The sequence below is a fragment of the Indicator indicator genome, chromosome 3, assembly GCF_027791375.1.
Source record: "Indicator indicator isolate 239-I01 chromosome 3, UM_Iind_1.1, whole genome shotgun sequence".
Taxonomy (NCBI): Eukaryota; Metazoa; Chordata; class Aves; order Piciformes; family Indicatoridae; genus Indicator; species Indicator indicator.
Window position 1 is genome coordinate 23,733,413 of NC_072012.1, and position 25,826 is coordinate 23,759,238.

The following is a 25,826-nucleotide window of genomic DNA, read 5'->3' on the forward strand; positions in this document are numbered from 1 at the left end:
TCCCATAAGCTACAAATAATTGGGATGATTTACTATTAGGTTTAATGTTTTCCATATGGCAGAAGGAATCTTTTACAGTCTCTTTCCATCTAAGAAACACAGAAGTTTACTAGAATCAGTTTGCTAATTTTGTTAAAAATTAAAACAGTTCAGCAGAAAAATACAGAAAAATCTATGCTATGTCAGCTAATGTAGTGGCCTCTTGCAGTACAATTTGCAAAGAGACATAATTTGGGGGTTTGAACTGTAGGACTTGAATTCATGAGTTGGGGCAAATAAGGTCCTTGACTGGTGAGGACTGAAATCAAAGTTAGTGTTCTGCTTTAAAACAACCAACCAACCAACCCCCACCCAACACCAAAATTCAAGAATAAATAACAAATAAGAGTTTCTGTTCTTGGAATGACTTCTAATTTTTCATAGCAGATGAAATATTTCAAGACGTGAAGGAAGAAAAGCACTGTACAAATATCAAAAGTGAGTAATGCCCTTAAATAATAAGATGCTTTAAAACACCTTTGCTATCAGAAAACATAAACCAAATTTCTTTACGGAATCTCAGTGAACCCTAAACCCGAGGCACTAAGAATAACTTTTAAACTTCCAAAAATTATGGCCCTTGTATTTCATGTTTTTTCAGACTCAGATTTATCCAGCCAGCCCATGTCTGATGAAGATTTCAAGGACAATGTGTTGATCCTGATACATCTGACTGTAACAGCTTACTGAATTTTTCATGCTTGGAAAATTAATGTCCAAATGACTAATCATTTTTCATATGACACATTTCTACATATAAACTTAACCAGCTACTGAGAATGCACCTCCAGAGGTGAAGAATGGACATCCATCCCCAAGACACATGAGATGGATCCAACACAATAAGGTGACATTCACCTACACATAAAAAAATATAATGAAATTACTTAATTGATATCTGCCTTTTTTGGTATCAAGTCCAGGTGATGATTGGAGATTAGAATACCTTTATTGTAGAGAAGGTTACAAATATGATTCTATGAAACGAGCTTTACATTGTCCAACTCTCATTAGAGTTGTTCCAAATTTGCAAAGTTCCAAAGCTTCTGTCACATCCATACACATTTAAACCAAATCCATTTCTGCATCACAGAACTTAATTTGGTATCAAATACTCTGTTTTGTTACAGAGTGCTCAAGGTATGGATTGTGCAATCTTGCCTTTTTTCTCTACCTGTTAGAAAAATTACATGCTAGATTTAAAGCAGTCTTTTAACCACTTTGCCAGCAAGATAAAATGCAGTACAGTACTCTCAAAATCACTCTTATGCTTGGATGATTTATTCTGGAGTCTATCCAGTACAAAAAAAAAAATTAAAAAAAAAAAAATCTCACACTTGTTATGTGAGTCACGATCTAACCAGCAAAACCCATGAGAATCAAGAAAATGTTTCATGAAGCTATTTTTTAATGCTACTTTCTTGTCTAGATTCTTAATTCAATTTTTAAAAGCTTAAATGCTTAAGTGACTTATCAGCTAGACATGTAAGTATTCTCTGACCAATCTAAGAGGCTTCCTAATGACTGTTTTAACAAAACTTATTGTCCATCAATTTAAAAAAAATTACAAAACCTTAACTGACTTCTGATTATTTTTGTATTAGTCCTACTGCCATCTTTAGTTTTTAGTACTGCACAGTGAAATAGTGATTATTTTGAAATTATTTTAGTATATAATAGCCTTCCACATTCTATTTAAATACCTAATAATTAATTGCTTTAATATGCCAAATACTGAATTCATATTTTTGAGTTCTCTCATTTAAATAGCATAGATACAAGTTTTTTCAATGGCAATAACACTATGTCTTCAAGGTACTGGTATAATATATAGTTAATTCACATATTTCAAAAAGAAGTGGGAACAATATAATCTCTCTCATTATTTACACCACTGTAACTGACCCACTACTTACAGGAAACCTTTGTGAGCTTATTGCATTACATAGTTTCATTCACAATATTCAAAATTTAGAGACTAGATAAATTTCAGACAAATCTCATCATTGGATTATGTCCTCAATAGTGATTCACCCACAAATGAAAACTCGCCATTCAATATAACACCATCCAATACAAGACAAGGATTAATTCTTGTAAGAGGCAATCAAAAATCCACTTTAAGTCACTAAAATGAGAATTCATCATGCTTTTCAATTCAAAATTATCACAGGCCTCATCAATTTGCTAGAATTTAAATCTGGTACCAAAATTCCAGTGCCAAAATGTTCCCTTCACTGGAAGAATTTGATTCCTGGAATCTTTTCTCTCTCTCCCTTCACCCTGTTCAACCCTACATCAGTGATTATTCAGCTAGTTACATTTAGCTATGTCAAATAAGAGGGTAAGTGGACAAAAGAACAATGCAAATACCCCAAACCATATAGTTAGGTGAGTCAATACCAGTAAACATCCTAATCGAGGGGCAGCTTATATCTATTTTCTTGCTAATATAGCGCATTTCATTTGGAGAACACGTATACATGTGCAATGGTTTTGACTGGTGTAAGGTACATTTCTCCTTAGGAAAACACATGACTAAAGCCAAACCAAAAAAATGCTTCCCTCTGTAAATGAGGTCTTTATTTCTTTTTTTCACTTCCCTAAAGAGAATCCAAATTTACAGCCTTCTTTCTTACAACACATTCTGGGTACTTCTCCTTCTTACTGGGCAGACAGGGGCACAATCAATGGAGAACTTATTTAGCCCAGCCTCTCTCCAACTTTTCCTAGACAACCACTAGTACAGATTGAAAAGTTCAAAATAAATTCCTATTTCTGTTAATGCTTGGAGAAAAGCAAGAACAAATCCTTCTCATCCAACTGTTCTACCATTGTAATATTTCAACTTCAAAATCCCATCTTCTTTCTATTGCTGCTTTTCTTGCTAATTTTACTGATTGAGCTACAACGTTTCAATACAGTCTCTGGATCAGTTGTAATACCCTAAGCCTTTTAGATTCTGGACAAAAATACGGCATTCATATTGCTTATCATCTAAATAACCCACTGAAAACAGCTAATTTAAATCTTTGTTTCTCTCACCAGGCATGACAGACACTTTTTCGTCTATATATGACACTTTGAAAATTTCTTGTAAAGACACTGTCTCCTTCTCAGTTCAAAGTTTAAGTTGAATTAGTTGTTTTTTTCTATTCCACTTGGCATTACAGCATTTTCTTTCCTCATTCTCTTTATTGCAACAAAGTTTACAAATGAAGGGAAAGCATTAATAAAACTACCACACTACAACAAGATTGCTTTTAAACAGTTAAAATATAAACCAAGATCAGAGTGCGTCTAACTGTAACCTCAGCAAAAAGATCCTGGAAGATTTGTGAAGCCATGGCTTTCAAAACTGCATCATCAAAAGCAAGCATCTGAATATTTTTATTGACTATCACATGTGAGATGCACCATAATACTACAAATAAAGAAATCATAAAATTAAAACAATGAAGACTCATCTGCCACAATATTCCAAACAATTATGATGATGGGATGGATGTGCGGAAAGCTGAAACGTACTCAAAGGAAAGGATCAGCTTTTTAGTAGAAAATTTGACATTTTCAGGAGTGGTGTGAGAAGGATATGGTCTAGTTTCTCACAGCCTGCCTTTTCAAACTCAATCTCCCAAATAATCTATTCCAATCCATTCTAAATGTTAGCTAGTGGCCCAGAGGTATTTAGCAGGGAGATACTAATTCTGAATATTCAACACAAGTGGAAAACTGAAAATATCATTATAGGTAACTGCAGAAGATAAAGGTACCTGAGCAGCGTTAAATAACACAACAGTAGCTGAAGACGGAAGTAAAGCAGAATTTGGAATCTTGCATCTGCAAATCATAAATTCAAATATAAACTGAATTGAAGGATGATAAGGGATAAATTGTTTCCCTTTGTTTCTGTCTTACTGTAAGTGGGCATTTATTGAAATCTTTGAAATGTGTATCGCAGACTGACAATCTTATCAGAAGCCTCAGGAGGGAGACCTGTGACTGAAAAGGCCTGACAGAAGAAAAATTAATCTTTAAAAATAATTCCTATAGAATAGAAACAAAGCACAATGGTAGGATAATGCACCGAGCCATACAAGTTTTGTGGGCAATACTAAAAATATTTTAAGAACAACTGCAGTAGAGCTGACTTTCCATTATGTGTATTTTGATGCTAATCTTATGCGATGCATTTGGTGCTGATCAGCATTACAAAGATCAGCGCTCTAAAAATATCTGAACATGACAGATAGATAGATGCTCCTCAGCCTATATCTTCATCCATTATATTCACTGAAAATATAATATTAAATTACAGAACAAGTTGGACGCACTGGCATCCAAAAAGGTCTCATCTGAGTTGGCTTAAAGAAATATTTGTCTACCTGAAGAAAGTTAATATCCAAAAGTTTTCCTGTACCCATCCAGCAGTATCTGGAGTTGCCAACTAGCCACAAAGCCACAGACAACTCTTTGTTCAAGACTAAAACTTTGGTAGAAACGCCAACTGCTATTTGAGAATATGTCAAGTACAGCTGACAGACATTACAGATAGAAAAACATGTTTAGGAAAGCATGTCATTCGAAGTTCTGGCAATCTAAGAAGGTCGTAAGGCCAAAAGCAATGTTACTATAGAATTCAGCATCTTTTAACTTTTGCCTTAGATTTATTAACATCACAAGTAAAAAAGTATGAGTTCCAGATAGAAACAAAAAAAAAATTACTGCAATCTGTCTGCGTTTTAAGCTTCCTCTTCAACACATTTTGCATGTTGCTCTCATTCAGTCTCATTCACATAGTGGATATACCCATGGCAGTAAATTAAACTGGAAAGGAAAGGTTCCTCAATCTGGTGCATGATCATCTGTACTGCTAAACTATTAGGACAGTCACTAGAAAAATGACAGTCACTAGAAAGTTTTTGTCCTGGGCCAACAAGTACCCTCCCAAATAATCTCCAGCCCCAGCTCAGGAGAGGCAACACTGCAGACTATTCCCAAAAGGGGTGTTGCCACAGAGACACATGCTTTAGGGAAGGAAAACCTTCACCAGCTGTGAGGCAGGTTGTCCTGCACCAGCTGGCCTCAGAACCTAAGAACGTTTCCAGGCACCTTTTGCTGTCTGGTAGCGATGTTACTGTTAACATCCCAAGCTGGAGAGAGCCCACAGCTAGATGGCATATTAAGTCCTAAGTGTCAGTCACAAACCTTTACTGACCTTGTACTCTCAACTGAGAAAGGCAGACATTAATGTAAACATCAGGTTGACAGTGGGGAGCAATTTAATACACAGCCTTTCTGCAGCAAAATCAGACATGCTTTGCTGATCCTTGTGGTGAGGCCAACGCTACTCAGAACAAGCCTCAATGACACAGATTTGACCTCAAACAGGTGAAACCAAGCTCATTTACTTCCATTTACTGTTCTGAGGACAGTTAGGTGTTTTTCTTTCCACACTGTTTCAAGAGTTAATTCAGATAATTTGGGGACAAGTAGTGAGTGATCAGGATTTATCAGCATTTGGGTCTGAAGGAGTGGTTAAAACAATAATTAATCATTTTTTCTGCTTCCTATGCTTTTTTGGTATTTACTTTCTTAATGTACTAAAAATGCCTGTCATCAAGTATATGTTACTTATCATTATGACAGATAATAGTATTTGACAATAACGCAGTCCCAGTTACACTATTTAGTACCAGTTAATTGAAAAGCACACCTCAGTAGACCTTCAAGACATGGTGTAGAAATAACGTGTATTAGTTTTAATAATAGAATTTTAACGTCAGACATCGCTTTACATTTAAACATTAGCCAATTAAATATTCAGAATTAAATATTCAGAATCCAATTAAATAGTCAGAATTAAATATTCAGAATCCAATTAAATATTCAGAACCCTAATACAATTAAATATTCAGAACAACATCTCCAATTGTTTCACCATTGCACTGAAGAACAGTATCAGGCTCAATCAAAGCTTCCCAGCTACTTCCCAAGAACCTTCTTGTACATGGCTGAGTACCTGCACATCACTGCTCATTTTACTGCTCTAACAATGGTGCACATTCTAAAACCATGTCTAACATTACAGACGCAGATATTTACTGATACAGGTAATAAAAATAACTTATAGATATTAACTGTAAATAAATCTCAATGTACTACTGATATCCAGGACAGTGAGAAACAGGCTGCCTACTCTCTATCACAGATAACAACTGATCCTGACCTTCACCTTCAAACAACCTAGAATCTAAAAACCTTATTTACCAAAGAAAATCCATTACAGTGGCCCATTGCTTTTGGGATCAGAATAGCAAGTTCTCTCTCTTTCTGCCTTTGGCATATCCAATACCAGAGTTATTTATTATATGAATCAACGTCATTCCCTTTGAGAATGTGGGACAATTATTTGAACTTTAGTGCAGGGACTCTAATTTTTGAGGCACTTGTATCTTCTCTTTAATATCAAAATTCACTTCTACTACTGCATCTTTAGCATTTTAACTTGGAAATATGTAAAACCCACATAGTATCACTTTCTGCTTTCTTAAGAAGGTTGGAGAATTTCTCAAAATGCCAGGAAGGAATGCACTTACCTTACAGTGCTTTAAAATTTCCAAGTGGCTTGTACTAGGCAAACCTGATAATCAGAAAATCATGGCCCAGGGTAAAATCCTGATGAGAAGCCAAACCTCTGCCATGAGCTGTGTGCAAAGGCTAGATTAGTAGCAATTCCAGAGTACTGCCCACAGCCTGTATTTTGGGCCTCCACCTCATTCATCAACTTTTGTAAGATGTATGACACAAGTCCAACCACTTTTAGTTAAGGGAATTTAAAAAATTATTCAAATTCTATATTTCCTTCCTCCCTCATGACACCCACTCTCCTTTTCCATCTTCTGAGTGCTTTCTCTTTATGATTGCTTATAGTGGGGAAAGATCTCCATTCTGTCTGCCTGCAGCCTCTTGTCTGTTGGAAAGATCCGGGTTTTTTTATGTTGTTTTTTTTTTCTGAAACATCACTACATAAAATACAATATTCCACATTTAGGAACCTCTCCAATCATTGGCAATCACCACTCCCACTGATTACAGCATTATCTACCTTAACCTTAGGATAAGTCTGTCTTATGTAATAGAGCCATGCAGAGTGTTGTTTTGCCTGTACTTCAAGCAGATACGAACTTGCTCTGCTTGTGCTCCCTGCCGAATGACAATCTGTGCTCATCCAGGTACCAAGGTTGAGCTGGCTGTGGTGGTCTCCCCCAGTGGTCAGGTGCCATATTGTGCCAGGGATTCTCTCAGTTATTTTTTTCTGGATTGCTTAACATTGTTAAATATTGCCTAAATACCATACATTCATATTGTAAATATATATTCTAGCCGTACACTGAACCTATTAGTAAGTTTTTGGCAATTTTTCATATTAATGAAATAATAATATTATTAATATCCTATTTGCCATATTAATTTTTTTTCATAAATCATTAAACTATAACACTGGCCACCCTCACTTGGAATGGAGTTAAAATGTGCCCCACCATCTGGGAGCACAGCTGAGTGAGATTGTGTTTGCATGAATCAGGTAAGCATATTATTAAGTATTCACATACAAGAATGGGTTTTTAAGATAGTTTGATCCACCACAACTTGCTAGCATAATCACCCCCACCTGCTCCAAAAAGCAGATTTTTTACAATCCTGCCTCTGCAAATTACTCTTTGCTTGTTTACTGGCTAAAAGACACCGGGCAACTTTATCTCTGACAGTGAGCTCTATGGTGGGAGGAGGCAGCAAGACACAGCCTCCACAAGGCAAGACAGGAAGGATTGCTGTGGGACTCAGATTGCAGCTACTATAGTCTGACAGGAGGACTGTAGCTCTAGGGAGGAAACTAGTAGAGGTCTTCAGGTTCAAAAAGCAGGAGAATTGCATCTTCTCTAAACAACTGCATTTTTATGTTCACAGCACAACACATTTAATCTATGTGCACCTGGTGGGTGTGTTAGTGTATTTCAATCCACCTACATGCCAAGCTGAACAGAAATAGCACAAAAGTAAAAGAACATACAGTACTTACATTTCTACTCACAATATGTGAGATAACTGAAATCATCACCCTAAAAGCAGAAAGAATGTAACAAACCCCCCAACAATAAGTATCAGCTGAAATAGTCCTGCACTGGGAGGGGAATACACTACATGACCAAACAGAGCACTTCCATCTTCAAGTCACTGTAAGGATCTTACAATTTATTTTTCTGCTTTTTGGCAAAAGTACACATCTTGTAAACTTTCAGAGCTTTTAACTGTCAATGTTGATGACCTCACTCCACAAGGGATCCAGTTCTATGTATCAGTAATGGATATAGCTCTGTCGACAGGCAAACCTAAACATAGTGATTGCAAAGTTCCCACAAAAATATTTTTAATGAAGGAAGAAATCTTAGTATTTCAAATACAACTAAAATTCAGCTCAGTAAGTGACAAAATTACAGGTAATCACCAGGGAAAATACAGTTTTGTCTCACTTCCAATCAACAGGTGACTATAATTTTCATTTTTATATACATAAATGAGAAATATGATTTAAAGTAGCAAATTTAATTTGAAAGACTTCTGCAATCAACAAGACATCTTTTTAAAAAATAGACAGCCAAAATCTGTTCGCTTATTATGAAAGACAACTGCAGAATACTACCCTACAGCAGTGGTCTTCAAAGTGGGATACAGGGGTTATGCAAGCCAATCCATTTGGATTCAGGAATTAAGTACCAGAATTTTAATAGTACATATATGCTCAAAAGGTTTTTCCTGATAGGGATGCATGACCCAAAAATGTTTAGAGATCACTGCCTCAGAGGATCCTGCCATGTGATTACTACTACTACGTATCAAAGGCATCTAATGAAGATCTTGGTGAGATCTAAACTCTCTTGTACATCTCTTCATTGTACAAATGGATCCAAATTTCTCTAAGAGGCAGATTTGTGAGCTCCTATCTTTTGTTAAGCAGCACAGAGTCTCATCAAACCCCAAAGTTACTCAACTTTTCTTTTCAGGAAATACACTTTACTGGTTTCTAATGAATGTCTACCCTCCACTGAACTTACTGTTAGCAGTTGATAAAAGAGCTGATTTTCCTTATGTGGCCAGTTAAACAAGAGCACATCTTACATGTGTCAATCAAGACAGGTAACTTAAGGTGTTTGCAAATGCAAATGGATAACCCCTCCAGAAAACTCTTAAAATCAAGGAGAAGAGTGTTCTTTTTTATCTAGACTACCTCATTTGTATGAATAGGCTAGTGAATAAAACCTGGCTCAGCAAGCAGCCATTACGTTAAAGTATAAACAATGTAGTATAATGTTCAATTGCAGAAAAGGAAAATTTTGGTCTCATCCAAAACATGATGATCTGATTTTTAAATCTCTTCCAACATGGAAGGAGAAGAATGTAGAAAAGGTGCCTAAAGAGAAATTGTGGTGTTTGGAATCATTATGAAAATGTTTGGGCTGCTGATTCAGGGAAAATGTAAATAAGAACAAACAAAATAATAAAGGCACAGAGAAAATATACCAAACACCCTCCCTCAGCATCATCTAACTAAACACAAGATGGGTGTGACATTGAAAGGTAATAATCTTAAATTAACAAATATCATTTTTTAGTTTAGTGCAATGTAATTATCCTTTCAAACTACATACACTAAAAACATCTGCAATTACATTGAGTGAAATGAGGACAATAATTCTGAATGTTTCATGGCATGCACCAACCACCACATCAAGCATCAGCAGGGAGTTAGCCAAAGATTCACCCAACAGCAGATTCAAACAATTTCAATTGGTTAATATAAGAACAGGTTTTGAGCACAGCAGCAGCTAGCTCTTGGTGTGGGGAAGCAGAAAAACAAAAATCACAAATAGCTCAAACACTTAGGATTCATAAGAAGGTGCCATTTTTTCTTACTTATTTTTACTTTGGTACTAGATGTACAGATTGCTAGATACTGCTTTTACTCAAACGTAAAACCTCGGAGTCTAGAGTAACACTTTTATTGTTATTTGTCCCATCTAAAACTAACTGGAGAAACAGAAATGAAATCTTAGGGAATTGCAATTCAGACATTCATTCAGAATGTTTCAACTTTTTAGGACTACACACTACAGTTTTTCACCATTCCTATCTACCTGTGATATTACAACAACATTAAAAAAATATTTTCTAATGACTCTTAATAGCATCTGCCAATCTTCCTTAGCTGAGAATTCTAAGATTCTTCCTTTTAATTTGGAAGGTAACTCAATCATGAATTCCTCCATGAAATTAAATTTCCATCTAGCACTGCCGAACTATATCAGAAATGAAGTATATGAGTGGACATGGTACATGGTCACCATTCTCAGCTTTAGAAAGCTATCATTGGAAGCTGGGTTGCAAGATTGAATGAAGACTGCGTTCTTGGCTACATCACTAAAACATCACAAAACAGTGCTGTCTGACATAGCTCCTGCTCTACACATGGTACTCATTTCAAGCTCAATTTGCCCAAAAATAGGTTAAAAATAATTTAAGATGATCCATATGATATTCACAGGGCTGGCAAGCATGACACAGGACACGGGGGAGAGCCATACCCTTATGGAGAGGCAGCTGGAGGCTAGGCATGGTATTTTAGCCCTTTAAAGATGGTACTATGCTTGTTTGCTTTGGCACCTGTGTTCAACACTTCCAGTTTTTAAGGTGGCAATATGTATATCAGAGCACATGAAGAAGGGGAAAAAAAAGATAAAGGGAAAAAGTTAGCTGTGTGAAACACAGTTACTATTGTTTCATAATTCGCAGGTATATTCTTGAAGGATATTAATGTTCATTCTGCCAGTTTGACCTAATCCTGTCACTTGTTTTTCAAAGTTTTAGCTTTTATTTTCAGGTGTCAAATTCAAGAAGTTCAAAGGCTCAGAATACCTCTTTACTCCTATGGTTTTTTGGTTTAAGGCAAGTTAAAACAATGTCACAAAACACATACTTGTCAGATCATTTCTACATATCCTTTTTTTGAGGGTTTCTTAAGAACTTGCCATCTGGCTGATCACAAAATGAAGTACACTTTTGAATAAGCCATTGGCCAGATTCAGTAACAGAGAGGATGAGCAAAACATATCCTGGTGCTTTCAGTTACAGCAGATAGACTTTTTTTTTTTTTCCCAGTTGAATGCCACCATTTGATACAACACTCCATGATAAATAGAGACATAAATGTACTTTTTTTTTCACTCATGATGACTCTTGCACTCTACTAAAAAGAAATTATTTATTTCATGAGCAGATTTCACTCTGAAATTATGAAGCCATTATCTGGTGTCTTCAAAGGAAGATCCAGCATAAGGCTTATGCTCTAAACATATCAAAATAATGTAAACATATAATTATATTTTAAAATTAACTATTTTTATGACCTTCATGATTGGTTCACCTATGTTCCTCTTCCACACATTAGGCTGCAAACTTCCCATATGTTTCATCCAACAGACATGGTGAACAAGATACGTTACTGAATTTCAACTCTTTTATAGCTATTCAGAGAGTAGGTGTCTTAAAAAGTGAACAGAATCCATAAATAACTTAATTGCTGCAATGTTTTGTAGATAGTTGTTACAAAAAAAATGTTTAAAAGTATCTCTGTCACCACATAATAAATGAATATCACCAGAGTCTGCAGAATTAAGTTAAAAATCTTGTTTACAAATACAGGTAGTTAGTAATTTCTTGTGAGTCTGTATTGCAAAAAAATTAATCTCTTCATAACAAAAGCATTAAAGTTTCAGTAACAGACCTCCTGAGAAAACTGATCTTAAAAATTATTTTTTCATATGATTATGACATTCCTGTACTACCCATTAGCTTTTTGAGGATTCCTACCTCAAGGATTCAGCTTTGGGGATCCTCCCTCTATTCACTTTAACACCAGATAATAGTGCATGGCAAATGACCAGAACTACTTGAAAAAATGCACACAAATCAATGTTTGCTGTTAAATTTACAGCAAATAATAAATATATGGATAAAATGCCCAAATTTTCTTAACAATATTTTAAAAATATATTTGAATAGTCCAGATTTTAATACCCGATGATGTATAATGTAAGCTGATGGAATATCGAATGTTGTTAAGTATTAAACTAAATTGAATTATCCTATTGTTACTTAACAACTACAAATTTTATTGCTGTATTAATTAAAGAAAATTTGGAGTTATACAGACAAATTTTACTATCAGTAGATTGTGTTCATCTTAAGGTAGAATTTAACTGAAAATGTCTCCAAATGCAATGGAAAGCCAATGCAAAAGTTTTGTCTATCTAGATTGATTTACTGTAAATCTACAAAACCAGAACATAGCACATACAAAACCAACACACTTTTAGAAATATGAAATTACTTACAAGCTGTTCAGACTTTACACAGTAGAGCTGAATGGTCTTTGCCACATTTTTTGCAACAGCTGAACTCAGGTCTGGATCAACAGCAGCCACATTTAGCTCACTGGAAGGAAAGATTATAAATCTTAATTAACAACTAAACACTGCTGTATTTAATTGATAGAGCATTAACTATGAATATGCAGTTATGTGACATGTCAATTTATAGAGAGTAACACATACAACCAAGTCTTTCTACACACCGTAATTCAGTTTACAATTGAACAGGTAATTTGGGAATTCTATGTGCAGTGTTCCTATTCTAGTAAAATTGAGCAAAGTTTAGGAACGACACTTCAGTATGAAATCACTATTAGCAAGCCATTCAAAAATATTGACTTCAATTAACTACACTCAAGCTTTGGCAGCAGCCTTCAAATATTACAGGTGAATACACAGTCATTCAACTCCAGAATTACATGAGCTGTGCAGAAATACCCAGGGGATGCCTAGGCTTGATACAACTAATAAGCTGTATTTTAGGCAATTCTTTGTAGTAACAGAGGTCCCAGAGGAATGCCAGGGAATAAATGAAAGAAGGAAAAGATTTCTAAATCATTTCCAGCATTTTTTTCATGGAGCCCTCCAGAGAGCCATCAGCTGGTGGTGCACTCACAAATACTCTACTGAAAGCAGACAAGCATAACGACCATCATGCTGTTAGAGGTGAGATTAACCTTGCCACAGAACTGGAGAGACAATAGGCACCAGGAGAAACCTCTGAGAACTCTGCAGGACCCCAAACATCATTAGCCAAAGGTGACTATGGAAAAGTCAGCAGAAATTTCATAATACTTATGTCTTCTCTGCAAGGAGAAAAATAATAGCAATAACCACACCAAGAGGCATGTTCTGTGCCTCCCAGGAACAAGTAGTGACAGTATTTAATATTACACATATATTCACATACGTATACCAAGAATACTGTCCATCATTTACAGAAAACGTTAATCAGAGTAGTCCTTACCCAATCTTTATAAGAGAAAAATAAACATTTGTAATGTAAACATCTCATTTATCAAATTCTTCCTGGAATAGTTATCTTTACCTCTTTTCTTGCTGTTTCACTCTTACAAAGCGTTTATACTAGGTATTATCACAATTGCAGCCAAGCAACTATCATCATCCATTTGACACAGAGTAATTAAGATATCAAATATTTACAATATGTGCAAAGTTTCTCCTCCAGATGTTTTGTAAGCTCAAACAGTAAAACTGAAATTAAAAGGTGAGTTATTTCAGAAAAACAAAACACAGAAAATAAATAATAAATTTTAAACAGTAGCAGGGTGATTACCCCACTGTATACAGCATTGTACACCTTAAGTACTACGTGCAGTTCTGGGCCCCACAATTTAAGAAGGGTGTAAGGGTCCTTGAATGCATCCAGATGAAGGCTGGTGAAAAGGCTGGAAGGCATGTCCTCTGAGGAACAGCTAAGGACTTTGGCTTGTCTAGTTTTTGAGAAAAAGAGTCTGAGGGGCAACATTACTCTCTATGGCTTCTTGAGGACGGGAAGCGGAGGGAGGTGCCAAGCCCGTGACAGGACATGTAGGAACGGTTCATAGCTGCAGCAGGGAAGGTTCAGACTGGACATCAGGAAGCATTTCTTTATCAGGAGGGTGGTCAAACAACGGAACAGACTTCCTAGAGAGGGGGCCAATGCTCCAAGCTTGACAGCGTTTAAAAGGCATTTTGACAACATCCTTAATAACCTCTTTTAACTTTTGGCCAGCCCTGAAGTGGTCAAGCAGTTGGACTAAATGTCATTGTAGGTCCCTTCTAATTGATATATTCTATTCTGTTCTATTCTATTCTAAATCCTGACTCAATTCTTAGACCATCCAGTTTTATAACTAAAGAGTAATCAATCTTTTACTGCTAAGGAAGTGTCATTTCTCAAACTGCAGCTTGCACGAACAATCATGTTAAAGATTACATTTGGAAATGTATTATATGAGCTTACCTGGCTATAGTTTTAATGATGCTGTCAAGCTCATCAGAAGAAGGAGGATTCCGACCTCCAGGAGGGAAGACAAGGTTGATGGGATCAAAGAGTCGAGATAAAGATTTTGACAAATAAGCAGCTTCATACTGTTGCAGTGAATCTTTCAAGGCCTTTTCTGGGCTGTGAGTATAAGACAAAATTACTGTATTTTAAATTAAAGCACATTATAGCATTAACTCTTTCCAGACCATAAAAACTTTGCAGTGTTGAACCTGATTTTCCTTTCTGCTCTTTAAACACATTAATTTGAAAATAATTCAAGTGTGTAACACCTGGCTTTTCACTTGAACCATGTAACTAGTCAGGGAGTCATTCTGTGTAGTTCCTTACAGTTCTTAGCACTTTCTGTAAGGTCTATGTGAAATCCATAACTGAAGGTGTTTTTGAGACAAACAACGCTAAAACCACCTGCAAAGTATGAGCAAGATATCCAGAACTGCAGTATAAAACGTTTCTTATATTCACATATTTCATTAGCAAACAGCTTTGATACATTAAAAAAACTCAACTGTCTCTTGGAATATATATCCATATAGAAAGCTTCAAAACAAAAGATTCTTCTTACCTTTAATAAACTTCAGTCTGTACTATTTGTGTTTCTGAAAATGATCAAGCAGTAGCTCTCTCAAATCATTTACCTCACTGTCAGAAGTTTGGTGAACTTTTTGCTTTGCTTCTAATGAAGTCAATGGTAAGTCTTTCGTGGCTCACAAATATATTTAAGCCAGTACAAATCTCACATAAAATATTAATTTTATTTTACATAAATCTAAAATCCTAATAAACTTGATAAGTCTGATTGAGCTTGATCTAATATCTACTACTCAAATCATATTTATTCTATAATTTATAAACATAAAAACTGTGAATTATAAACTCAGCATTTGTCACACTTCAATGATTGCAGTATCATTAAGAGAAAGCTACTGCTGTAATTGCAACGCATACAAAATTGAGTGTTCATCATTCTGCCTTTTTTTCACTCAGACAAAATGATAGAACTAGTTTCAGTGTCAGGGACTTTGTGAAAGCCAAGACAATCCAACATGGCTAACTATATAACCTACCAAAAACTCTATGGCTCTGAAATAGTGTTAAAACAATAACTGCATGAGGATAAAAAAAAAACCTTTAAATTTTTCTCACGTTGACAATTACAGTAATGCTAAGTTCTGAAAAACATTTTGGTTTTTTGCAGGGTTCAAAACTTTATATTTTAGTGCCTCAGAGTTCATAATACATACTCATAATCTTCAGTTTTTTGCATGAATATATCTTGTGTATCTTCTTCCATCTGTTGTAGTTCAGCAAAGAAATCAGTAGTTCCACTTGTATTCAAATTCCTCTGAATATTTTGACTATATTGTTGCAGGCGCTTCCACAAGTCATTATAAAGCCTCAGCAATTTAGGGTATTCTCCTTCAAAAGCTTGTTTCAAAAACATAGAGGCTGCAAGATAAAGCAGTTAAGCAATACGCGTTGCTAAGTTCAAACTAATTTTTTGTTTCATACAAACAACCTGTATTTTTGCATTTATATCAACAATGATATACAATGCTCTCCTATCTTTAATATACATAATGCAATATTTATAATTAATTTCAAAGCGGCAAGAACTAGCACATTAAATGCCATTGACAAGTGTATGTATCTAAAGCATTGTAATTGTGAAACATTTGGTATCAGACTTAATTATTACTATTACTGCTAATTCATTTAAGGCCAAACTATGATTAGAACTCTCTAAATATATAGATTTTCAAACAATATCTGCATGGGGGAAAAGTGTGGGGCTATGCAACTTTAAAATTTTCTTTTAAAACAAAGAAAGATAACTTCTATGAGCCAAAGCCTTAAGAAATCTCATCATATGCTTTTTTCTTTAAAAAAGTACCTAAAACGAATTCCTAAAATTTGTCAAGTGAAGAATGACAAAGCCAGAAAAAAAAATCAGCATCATTTTCAGCCCTAAAAGGCTTGTCACAAGTAACAGGAAATGAAACAAATGTAAAACTGTTAATCTTGATCTAATATCACTCATACTTTACAGATTTCCCATTACATTAGGAGATTAACATTGATTCATTCATTTGCAGGTTTTTCAGGTTCTAAACATCTGCCCCACTTCACTCAGCCTATTCTTCCAACTCAAATATATTCTGATTTTGAATACTGCACATTTATTACCAAAGAGCTATTTTATGTCACAAAGCTATGTTTATAAAAACTGTTTCAATTGCACGAAATCAGATTATCTACCTATTATCAAATTCTATAAATTGCCACTAATTCCTATTTCTACACTATTTTTCTGATATGGTCCAGTTTTTCTGTGATCTATAGGATCCAGAGGTCTGTGACTGATGTCAATGGATTCAATCACTTCGAATTTGTATGTAAAAATTAGCATTCTCATACAGATGTGTTACTCAAATGAAAAAATTGACTCGCTGTAAGCATTATTTCTCCAAAATTCAGCTGTAGCAAAGTAAAAACATCATTCACAGTTTAAAAATCCAACTGCTCCCTCTAAACATTTATGTAAGAAACATGATTAAAAATTGTAAGTAATAAAATGGTTTTTAATAGCTGTCAAAGTACTGCTGACAAAATGTAAGGCTTCTCTTATTTCTGAAATGTTGACCCCATTAATGTCACAATTTTACAGTCTGAAAACATTTAGCACATACTCAGTTTGAACATAAGAGATTCCAAGTATGTACATACTGCTGTTAAAGTAATGCATAAGGCAAAGAGTAAAATTAATATATTTTAGTACAACATGAACACACTTTTATTTGAGATCATCTGGTTACTTAGCAACAACACAACATGAACCAACCAGCTAGTTCCTCAAAATTATATTGTTATAAAGCCTGGAAGGACCAAATTTTGAATGGCTGCTGCAACAGCCGAGATCACAAAGATAAATGCAAATCTTATGCACTTTTTCTGTATGTATATAAATATTAACTTTATATTCTGTATACAAACATGAAAGATGTATTTATGAAACCACCAAACACACCTATGATCCAACTGCACGCTGCATTAGCATGTACTGGTAACATTAACATTCCTTGATGGTATATGCTATTCTTGTATTATGTATGCACAGAATATTGTGCATAGTTAGAATAGAAGCCATTTGTCTAGACAATTTTGAAGAAACTCAACTCCTATTTATAAAGGCATCAAAAAAGGCTAAAATTAGATTTGTACAATTAATCAGTATTTTACAAGAAAAGACTCTAAGAACTGCTTTTTATAATCAAATTGCTATTTTTGAATTTAGCAAATCTATTTGATTTGGAAAGTACAATGTACCACTCCAAATGCTTTTACCTCCACAGAGCCACAAAAATATATGTATTTTTTTATTTGATAATGACTATGTAATGAAGAAAATTTAACCGTATTTTAGGATGATCACCCTGTTTGGGTACAAACCCAAGAAGTTTAAATTCACAGACCCCACATCGAGTCAACTACTGCTATAGTTCCTAGTAGACAAGACAATGAGCAAAGGGCTTACTGAAATGAAGGATTCGAATTAACTATAGATCGCATTACAAATCATTTATATCAGATACTTACAGTCTGTTGCTGACTGAAACTGAGAGGAAAGTGTCTGAGTTACCGCAGTCCAAAATTTGTACAAAATATCAGACTGGCCATCCTGACAGAGAAAGGTAAAAGAAACACAAGTTTTCAGACATGTTCTTTTCAAAGTATCTTAAACAGCTCAAATGCTTCCAGTCAAAGCTGTTCTACCATCACTAAGAATAAAAACTAAGTAAATGAAATCTGAGTTTTCCTCAAGTTTAAAGCCGGAAAAAAATATTAGAGAAAACAATGATAAAAGCTTCAGCATTCTCTGAAACAGAGTATTTTCCTTCAGGACTAGAAGAAATTCTCCCATATCTCAAGGGACACGAGTGTTGACCACAGCAGCACACCATGGAGCCACATAAAAAGCTCTTTGCCTTGCAGTGAACTTCTCATTCCCTGGGGGTTCTTATGCTCGTTGCATTGCAGCCGGCAATTATTGTTACTGCCATTACAACATGCTTGCAAACACCAACCAGGGATCAAGACCAGTGTGAGCTGGTCTGCTTCACACAGAACAGTTTCCTGTTTCTAAAGACATAAAACACGTGAAGATACAGTTAATTGTTCATCACCTTGTGTCAACAGGGCTTCCAGTTAGAAGCAGAAACAAGTTAGCATACTCTTGCAAAACAGACATAAAAGAAACATCAGGCGGCCTACTTAGCCCCGCCAACTGCACTTGCCCTCAAACATTAAAGCATGATTTTATTTTCTCTCTTTTGATTTCTTCTTGTCTGTGTGTCTGAGGTAGAATAAACTACGCAAGATGATGATGGGCAACCTGCCCTGCCCACCAGCTCCTGGAAAGGGGGAGCTCACACTGGACCAAGCAGTTAAATTCTTCATTGCATGGTATACATGTAACGTACAGATTTACTGTATAAATTAACCAGTTTAACCAAATCGCTATAGTAATGATGATCAGAATGAAAAAGTAAAACAGCCAGCAGTGAAAAACCATCAGCGATTCTTAGGATCTCATGCTGGCACTTGGCTGTTTTGATCTTGACTCACTCTGAAACTTCCATGGCTTTAAATCAAAACACATCATTCGCCAATGAAAATGGGTTTATGCAAAGGGCTCAACACTGAAATTGCTGTCAGGGATGCATCTACTCAGCTGTCTTTTTGGCTCTGTCAGTGACTTCAGTATGAGGAAAAAAAAAAAAAAAAGAAAAAAAGAAACCCAACCAAAGAACCCTAGTTCCTGTTAATAACACAAGCCCTTTTAAAGTGTCTGTCAGTAGTTCAACTTCTGAACTGCCCAGCACCACAGACATGGAAGTCCAGCTACTCCAAACTGAGTTACTACCCAAGATACCAAAGAAGAAAGAATGCACTTTATTCACTTGCATTGGCAGTAACATGTAAAGCAATGAATGTGTTTACAATGTCATCCATTAAGAGGGTACCACTGTATCCCACTTGAAGATTTGGTCACTGAAAGGCTGCAATTTCAAACTCAAGTTTCAGTTCCAGAACTAACATCTTAAAGATCTGATATAAAACCTGAAAATTAAAAGTACACTGAGGCATCTAAAAAATATTTTTAAAGTAAGATTATCAAATAGAATGCCTTCACAAATTCTGAGATTAGATGAGGAATACATGCAATCCTATCCCTTTTCCCCAAAGATATTCAAAGAAAGATAGTTTATGAGTTGTGTTAAGAGTTGAGAGAGAACATCTTATATGCTCTTGGACTCATGCTTGTAAAATGTATGAGAATTAACACAGAATACTAAAATAAAATGGAATGATGTAATCTCATTTTTGATTGCTCAAGGACACTGATGGATTAAGAAACGGAAGTAACTTGTATTTTCTATAAAATGGCACTTGATTTTCCTAAATGGGCAAAGTAAAATTATATTAGACAATGATTCAGAACGTATACTGCATAAAATATCTTTGGGTTTTTTTGTAAAATTATTTATTGCTTTAGCATAACTGTGAAATTAGTTACTTCTTCATTTCACAGTTCCATGTTTAAAATATGAAAAATACTACAAACGTCCTTTTGCATCAGCTACAGAGTAAATTAATCAGCTTTCCTATTCTCTATCCCAGCATGGAACAATGTCTGCTTATTCAGCATAGTAACTCAATTCAATTTCTAAATAATCTAATGGAGGTGGAAAAACACAGAGCACATCCAAACAACTTTTTTTTCATTACTGTAATCACCATCTATACCTTTTTCAGTCTCAGCAAAAATTGCAATTATTAAAGAGTCTTGAAAACAAATTTGCATGTAGTCCCTACACATTATCTATCTTGTCACATTTGACATGTTGATACATGTGATGACATTTAATGTTTTTGTGAAAATACATAACTTTTGTATTTACCCATATATGTAATACACAGTCAAACATATACACATATGTACTCATGCAAACATTTGCACAGTAGCCACAGCTGTAACACTTAACCATCTGCTCATTAGCTTGTGTCTTATCTAGACAAATGGTGTTCATTAACCGTGTGAGAACCTTGTATTGAAGTATGGCCTCATGTCTCTGCTAACCAACTGTATTATGTATGAGGAGAAACAAGAGAGGAAATGCTACATGGAAAATTCATGTAACTTTTCATACTGATTGACTACTCAGAACCATTTAGGAGAAAAGAAAATTATTAATGCCCAGTTTTGGACCAACTAGAAACACTATCTACAGAGTCATTACTGGTTGCTTCTACAGTATAAGATACAATATTTCGCTTTGCCCAGTGTTGAGATGCAGTCACTTTAGAGGTGAAATATAGCTACTGATTAATAGCACACAAGAAGAGTTTGTGGCAGGAACTAGAGAATACTGTTGCCTACGCATACACCAGGGGGTATTTAAGTGGGTGGACTGTAGCTACCAAAATTGGAATACAGCAAAGGATTAGCATTAGGTACTCCTGCGGGAGGAAAAAGTGCCATATGCAAGCATGAGCACCCAGAAATTATTTATTTTATGTAAACCTGTAATTTCTCTTGCTTACACAGTAACTCAATATATTATCTTTTAAGTGGTTTAAAGTATCACACTGCCTATTTTTTAATAATGTATTCTAATCAAGGTTAGATCTGTGACTGTAGCTCACAATGGAAATTATAATTTAACTTGAAAAATATAAATTGCAATTCCATTTGACAATAATGACCACTGGAAAATTACATAAAACGGGTAGCAAAAGCAGTGGTTTTCACCTGCTTAGCAGCAGATCAAAGGCATGTTCCTCTCCTTGTACTAGACAACTTTCTGAAGGACTTAGGAAGTCCGGCAGGATGAAGATGGAAGAGGAAAGGACAGTACGGCTTGCCTGAAATGTACACTGCAAACCTACTGGCTCATCTTACTGTAATTGGAAGTTTATAAGCCTTCCCCTATGCTTCATACAGCACTGTGAGCAACATCCCACAGTACCAGAAAGTAACCGCTCTTTCTGGGCCCTTTACTTTCAGAAAATGTCATCTAGTTAAAACTGCATTCTTGTCACCTTCCCATCTGTAGAGTCTAAGTAAGGAATTTGGTCCTCCTCTAGACTTAAAACTAAATATCTTCACTGGAGACTGAGAGCATTGAGTGATCCATTGTGCAGAAGGGATTCTTTTTCATGCAAATCTACCTTGAGGCTGTATTTCTTGTCTTGCAGGATACACTGAAGTGTGCTAGAAGACTAACTTCCACTACTCAAGGAAGACACTACCTCATCATTGGCTGAAAAAGAACAATTCCTGCAATTAAATTGCTTTTTTGCAGCATATAATCATATTTTTGCAACAGAACCCACAAAGATGTACTAATATTTTTATCAATTAATATTCTGAGACTTTAAATTGGGAATTTTCCATCTCTCTTGCTTCTGAAAATGGAAAAAAAAAATTAAAAGATGTTACATTACTTACACCGCCTCCAAAATAAAAATGCTTGCTTTGAAATCTAGTCACAAGCAGATTAACATCTTGTGATACAATCCCTTGTAGCAAAAGCAGCTGACAAGATGAGTAATGAACTGCATCCGATTATCCTTTCAGCTCTGTGGCAATCATTTTACAACAGCTTCCTATTCCATAACCAACAACAGTGGAAAAAAGGTCACCATTCTGTCATATTTTTCCCCCTCAGTGTATGTATTTAGTAACACAGAAAACACATAAATCTTTTGAAGCTAAGAGATCCGGTACTGTTATCTGGGGCAAACTGTTTTCAGGTGCATGTTGCATATATAGAAATCCTACATGAAAATCCATGTATGATTTAAAGTCTCTCAGAATGAAATTATTACACTTGAGCACATAATTCCTCATTTCATGCAATATGTTCTTTCTTCAACTGAAGAACCTTACCTGTAATTTATGGTATCTAAAACTCAGAACTGGCAAATATACATATTTTCCTCATCACGGAATACAACTGAATTAAATCTATGAACATTAATTGCTAGCAACTGTAGGACTATAATGGCAAAACAGAACTTTATTTTAAAATAAGACTCTACTGTGAAAATGCTCATTTATCTAAACTACACTTACATAAACTAATAATCCACCAACACAAACTGGGAATTAAAAATACTGTCACTGCTATTTCTGTGTTCAGTGACCCTTTCATTCCCCAGAACTGATACAGCTGAGCAGGCACTTGAACATTTTTGTAGCCCCTATGAAACTCCCCAGGCAGCACAAGACAGCTTAGATCTGCCTTCCTCTTATCAATTCTTTGCTTTTAGGAATGAATTGAACAACAGTGCAGCAACATAAACTAGGACAACCCACAGCTGTTCTGACCTGCTGGACAGCTGGCCAGAACCAGAGGAATAGAAAGATGCTTTTGAAACATACTTGAACTATAAACACCTAGCTACTTTTGAAAATGTTATTCCTAGGGAATGTGTATGTGTAGAGCAAAACCAAAAAGACAGCAATCAGATTCCAGTCTGGCTCATCCACTATAACTCCATCCTTTTTCATACTATTTAAAGACTTGTGGTACTCAGTCATGCTATTCACATAGGAATTACTCAGTCACAGAAACTGCACACATAAATCAGACAAACGCGTCCATTAGGCTAAATAACAAATGGCAATGATTCTTCTCACAATAGCGTTCACTTTATTGTGCATGTAAACTGGACAAAGATCAGCAGTGTAAGCCTAATTCATCAAAGTTTACCCTTATTAAAACAATAGATGCAAGCAGTCTGTTTGACTTCCTTGATGTACATTCTTTATGTGAAATTAAGAATGTGCTTAAGTGCTTTGCTGAACCTGGGCCATAGTCAACAATCATAAAAAAAAAAAAAATGTGCTCACCTTCTATAACTAGCTTCAACTATTACTCTAAAGTTGCTGTTGGCAATACTTTGCACAGACAGTAATACTGTGCAACTTCTTCCAAAACAGAGGAAACAGTTAAGAATGTGTGATAATACTGCATAAGAATAGTGCCAGGAGACACCTGGACACTGCTAGTTCATCCTGATCTCTTGTGCCAACTCAAGAAAGCAATGTTGAACATAGGCTTGGGCATTATAGGTGAAGAAAGACAGAACAGCAAACAGTATTTTAAGACAAGGTTCTCAGGTAAATCTTTATGTTGTAAACTAATTTGAGACTTTCCCTAACTGTAATTGTGAAAATTTAATATTCCAATGGCAAAAACTTAATGCTTTTGCTAATCTAGGTCAGAAAAGGCATACATTTAGTAGATGCCAAATTCGAGCAGCAGATTGGCCTTTTGGGCAGAAGTTTTAAGCTGCAAGACAACAGAATCACAGTATAGTTAAGGTTGAAAGGGACCTTTGGAGGTCATCTTGTTCAACCTTCTGCTCAAGCAGGGGCACTTAGAGATGGTTGCCCAGTAACATGTCTGAATGTCTTCCGAGTATCCCCAAGGACAGGGATTCCACAATCTCCCCGCTAGTGCTTGGTCACTCTCACAAAGTGTTTCCTGATGTTCAGAGGGAACCTCTTGTGTTTCAGTTTATGCCCACTGCCTCCGGTCCTGTCACTGGGCACCACTGAGAAAGAGCCTGGCACCCTCCATTCAGATATTGACAAGATCCCCTTTAGAAGCTGCGTTGCGATAGAAGCTTATTGCAAACAAAATCAACCACACAGGACACTGCTGGAACTCGGGAGTGGTCATGCTTTTCTCCTCTTACCTCTGGTTTTATCTCAATTCTCAATCTCTCTCTCTGGCACACACAAGGTAATCACACTACACGATCAAAGCAAACTGCAAGAACATGTAATTAATAAATCTGTAATCATTCTAGCCATTTGAATGACAGTTTGTCTTACCTTACTCATTAGGTATCTCTAAAGAACCTCCCTTGAACCCTTCCTCTGAGGTTGGGTCACGACATCCCCTAAGCCTCTTCTCCAGGCTGAACAGTCTTGGCTCTCTCAGGCTGTCCGCATAGAAGAGATGCTCCAGTCCCTTGACCATTGTGGCCCTTCACTAGACTCTCTCTCGAGTATCCATATGGCTCTTATAATGGGGAGCCCAAAACTGGACACAGTACTCCATGTGTGAACATGCAGGTGGTCAATAAAGGGAAGGATCATCTCCTCAAACTGCTGGCAACATTTTGGCTAGTGCAGCTCAGGATACTATTTTCCTTCTTTGCTGCAAGAGCACATTGCTGGCATATGTTCAATCTGGTGGCCACTAGGTCCCCAGGTCCTTTTCTGCTGGCCAGCCCATTTCTCCAGCCTGTTGAGGTCCCTCTGGATGGCAGCATGCCTTTCTGGAGCATCAGCCAGTCCTCCTAGTTTTGTGTTATAGGCAAACTTCCCAGGGGTACACTTTGACCCATCACCCAGATCATTTATGAAGGTGTTAAACAGGACTGGAACTCAGATTGACCCCTAGGGTACACCACTAGTTACTGGACTCCATCTAGACTTTGTGCCATTGATTACACTCTCTCAGCCTGGCCATTCACAAGGAATCCCATGTTCATAAAAAACTGAGTTTCATAACTTCAAAAAGAGGCCTGTTATAGCACCCAGTGCAGCTGAAAAATACTGCAGGTATCTTCTACGCAATGACTGGTGAGAAGGAAAGGATGCAGATCAGTGTTCTTTTATCAGCATAGAGTGAACAGAGGAAATATTTATACTTGTATATTAAATTATTTTTTTCTGTAGTCTTTATATTATTAGTGTTTATATCTTTAGTATTAGAGCATGCATACAGACTTCTCAGAAGCGTGAAGCAACCAACTCAGCTGTATAGCTTTGATATTTAATGTGGCCTGTTTGCAGGAATATAGGATTATCTTTGATGAAAAAAATACAGGCTGACAGAATCCATATGCTAAACCCCTTCCCACTTACAAGGAAGTGACTTGATTTCATAGTTCAAAAAGTATAACCCATTTTCAGTACAGCTAAGTTAATAAACCATGGAACAATAGTGGGTCAAGTATCAGTACCATGAGAGCAAAGACATTTGAAGATCTACAACAACATTAATGCTGCAGCTTGGATAACTGATTTTAAAATCTCAAAACATAAATCCAGAACAGTTTACCAAAGTCATAATTATCTTTGCTATTACTGAAATGAAATCTCTTGAGCTCTGTTCTTAATACAATTCTTTAGTATCTGACATTAAATCTAAATTCAAGGAATGAGAATGAAAGTACCCCCTCTTATTCAGTATTAGACAAGAATG

General features: G+C 35.9%; 1 protein-coding gene across 1 annotated transcript in view; it reads right to left on the bottom strand.

The window, feature by feature from the left end:
• Positions 1 to 25,826, bottom strand: part of COG5 (component of oligomeric golgi complex 5) — a 179,414-nt gene that overhangs the window by 24,532 nt on the left and 129,056 nt on the right. The window contains exons 12-15 of the mRNA XM_054399780.1: positions 18,133 to 18,214; positions 15,780 to 15,984; positions 14,494 to 14,655; positions 12,492 to 12,591 (exon numbers count right to left, since the gene is read on the bottom strand). Of these exons, the coding sequence (XP_054255755.1) occupies positions 12,492 to 12,591; positions 14,494 to 14,655; positions 15,780 to 15,984; positions 18,133 to 18,214 (549 nt within the window). The remainder of the gene's footprint in view (positions 1 to 12,491; positions 12,592 to 14,493; positions 14,656 to 15,779; positions 15,985 to 18,132; positions 18,215 to 25,826) is intronic.